The sequence below is a fragment of the Propithecus coquereli genome, unplaced genomic scaffold (assembly GCF_000956105.1).
Source record: "Propithecus coquereli isolate 6110/MARCELLA unplaced genomic scaffold, Pcoq_1.0 Scaffold358, whole genome shotgun sequence".
Taxonomy (NCBI): domain Eukaryota; kingdom Metazoa; phylum Chordata; class Mammalia; order Primates; family Indriidae; genus Propithecus; species Propithecus coquereli.
Window position 1 is genome coordinate 2,057,946 of NW_012149263.1, and position 3,478 is coordinate 2,061,423.

Below are 3,478 nucleotides of genomic sequence, written 5' to 3' on the forward strand. Positions count from 1 at the left end.
GCTTGAGCCCAGGAGTTTGAGGTTGCTGTGAGCTAGGCTGACGCCACGGCACTCACTCCAGCCCGGGCAAAACAGTGAGACTCTGTCTCAAAAAAAAAAAAAAAAAAAATTGTGCAATTTTAAAGTACAATAACCAAAGTGAAAAATTCACCAGATGGGCTTAGATCTGAACTGGCAGAAGAAAGCAGCAGCGAACTTGAAGACAGATTGATAGGGATAATACAATTCAAAGGACAAAGGGAAAAAAGAATAAGGATAAATAAACAGTCTCAGCTAAATGCAGAATACCATTAAGTGCACCAATATATAAGGGGGTGAGGTTTAGAAGGAGAGGAAGAGAAAGAAAAAGATTAAAAAAAATTCAAAGAAAAAATGGCTGAATATTTCCCAAATTTGATGAAAAACAATAATCTATACCTCCAATGAACTCCAAGTAAAAGAGACTCACACTCAGATATATTATAGTAAAAATGCTGAAAGCGGGAGCCAAAGAGAAAATCCTGAATGCAAAGTTGGAATGGAGTAAGCAAATGACAGTAGATTCATGAGAACTTGAACCGCCGAAAACAAATGGTGAATAAGAAGATTAATATAATGAATGTTATAAATATATATTTGCTCTTATTTTCTCTTCTCTGCTTCTTTACTAGATATACCATTATATGCAGTAATAATTGTAATGATGAGTTGAATTTGTAACATGTATAACAATAATAGTACAAAATGGAAGAAGAGGGAATAGAGCTACATAAGAGTAACATTTCTGTAAACAATGCAGTATAACAACTACTTATATAGTATTTACATTGTATTAAGTAATCTAGAGATGATTTAAAGCACACACGAGGATGTGTGTTGGTTATACGCAAATACCATACCATTTTACATATAGGACTTGAGCATCTATGGATTTTGGTATCTGTGGGGGGTCCTGGAAACAATCCTCCACAGGTACCAATGGATGACGGCACACTTACTGTTACACAGGATTTTTCTAACTGCTGTGTATTCTATTCACATATAAATAAGAGCTGTCATAGAATATATTTACATCGAGATTCTAGAATGAGTTTGAGCCTGCATGGCCTAGACTGCAAGCAGTCCATTTCTATTTGCTAGTCTAAACCGAAATATCTGGCTCTGGTATCTGGAAGAAACTATAGAAACTTTTTGACAGCTAAGAGTGTCCCACTTACAGATCACAACTCCTTTGACACCATTTCCAGCTTTTTACTCTGTAAAGAGTAAAACTAATAATGGGGAATTTTCTCATAAAAGATGGTCATTAACCCCAAATTCAAAATATGCCTGAAAAATATATCAGCAAATCTGAATTGTCAGTTTCTTTGTGACATTATTTTTAAATATTTGTTGTCCACCTACATTTCTTCCAATTGCTTCTTCATGTTCTTCACCCAATTTTCTATTTTCTTAATTATTGGTTTTTAAGAATTGTTCATATTATTTCTGCTATGTATACATTACAAAAACTGTTCCCAGCTTTGTCTTTTTACAGTGTTCATGGTGGTTTACTGAAGAAAAGGATAAATTTTATAAACCCAAATCAAGCAACCTTCTCTTTCATCTTATGGGATACATGTTAAACTAAAAAAGGAGGCCAATGAATACAGCGAACACATCCAAAGACTGTATCAGGCAGTAAAGGTAATATAGCTAATAATGACTAACAATACCTATCATTTAAGGAGCACTTACTGTGTTCATTGAACCTCCCAACATTCCTGTGGGGTAAGTACCCTTATTATCCCCATTTAAAGATGACACAACTGAGGCACAAAGAGATTAAAGAATTTGCCCATAGTCATGTACTTCTATATATCACTGAGCCAAGATTTGAACCCAAGTCTGTCCAGGGCCAGAGAACCACCATACCAACAGGAGAAATAACTGGATAAGCCATATACATGATCATATGGTCAAAAGATGTATGTGTGTGTTTCATGATAGGAAGACATAAGCTGAAGAAAAAGAGGCAGTGAAGTGGAAAATGTTCAAAACACTGGAGTATGACTGACTTCAGAGGTGGAAACAAAAGAATCAAAGGCAAAGTAGAATAATTTAGTAAAGACGATGAAGAACACTGCATCTCCTAAGACCATAAAGAAGATGTAAAAGCTACGGATACCAGAACTACAAGATTTTGCCATAGAATATTAGCATAATTTTGCGCAACGTGTACTAAAAGCTCAAGTGAAGACAATACATATGTAGGATCATTTGAAACACATGTTCCATTTATTCTTCTAGATAATTTTAGTTTTTGATCTTCGGCAAAGACTCATGAAAACTAAGCTTAAAATTATAAGAATTATAGAATTACAGTTGTCCCTCAGTATCCATGGGGGATTGGTTCCAGGACTCTACATAGATACCAAAATCCACAGATGCTCAAGTCCCTTGTATAAAACGATGTAGTATTTGCATATAATCAACGCACATCCTACCATACACTTTAAAGCATCTCTAGATTACTTATAATACCTAATACAATGTAAATAGTTATATTGCATTATTAGGGGAAAATGACAAGAAAAAAGTCTGTACATGTTCAGTATAGATGCCACCATCTATTTTAATATTTTTAATTCCCAGTTGGCTGAATATATGGATGCAGAACCCATGAATATGAAGGGCTGACTGTATTTTAGAATTTCTTTTTGGCTAGGTGCCAATGAAAAGGTTTTTCTTTCCTTAAATAGTTTTAAGTTTTTTTCCTCATAAATAGTGCAAATTATGAAATAAACTTTTGTATCACAGTTTACTTGGACTCTTCAGATCATATTCAAATTTGAACTCAACTTTAGTAATATTTTATGTACTTGGCTTTTCCATTGTATAGCCATATCCCAAGTTTTCCCTGGTTCTAATTTTCTATCTATATTTTTCCTCACTTTGATTTTCATTGATTTAGTTTTTCTAACTGAACTGATAAGTTACAGTAACAAACTGTAATTGCATTTCAAAATAATGCAGGAAACAAATAAATGCTTAAAACGTACAAGAGATCTGGTTGTATCCTCTTCTTCCTGAGAAAGGGCAGAGTCCTGAGAACACCAAGCTGAGGGAAAAGAAACAGAACAGATTTGCTTCAAGAGTTCCAGAAAAAGAAATAGAAAAATGTTCAGTACCAGGTGGCTATAAGACCCCATACAGATGAATGATCCTCAGAGCCATAAGAAATGTTAATAACCATCTAGTTACAGAGACACTGAAATGTATACAGATAATTAATTTAGTCATATGGGGTCTGACAGAGATTTCTAAAGGGCTAAGTAGAGGGTACTCAATGAATCTATTGGCAATATAGTATTTCACTAGGATCTTGCTGTTTTATTCCTAATAAGAAATTTATCTCGGCTGGGCGTGGTGGCTCACGCCTGTAATCCTGGCTCTCTGGGAGGCTGAGGCGGGTGGATTGTTTGAGCTCAGGAGTTCGAAACCAGCCTGAGCAAGAGCG

At 35.0% G+C, this 3,478-nt stretch overlaps 1 protein-coding gene across 2 annotated transcripts in view; it reads right to left on the reverse strand.

Moving 5' to 3' along the window:
• The window catches only part of ZNF568 (zinc finger protein 568), a 41,501-nt gene that overhangs the window by 19,212 nt on the left and 18,811 nt on the right, over positions 1-3,478 (reverse strand). For both annotated transcript variants that reach the window (XM_012651603.1, XM_012651602.1), the window contains exon 2: positions 3,021-3,079. In XM_012651603.1, coding sequence (XP_012507057.1) covers positions 3,021-3,079 — 59 coding nt within the window. The remainder of the gene's footprint in view (positions 1-3,020; positions 3,080-3,478) is intronic.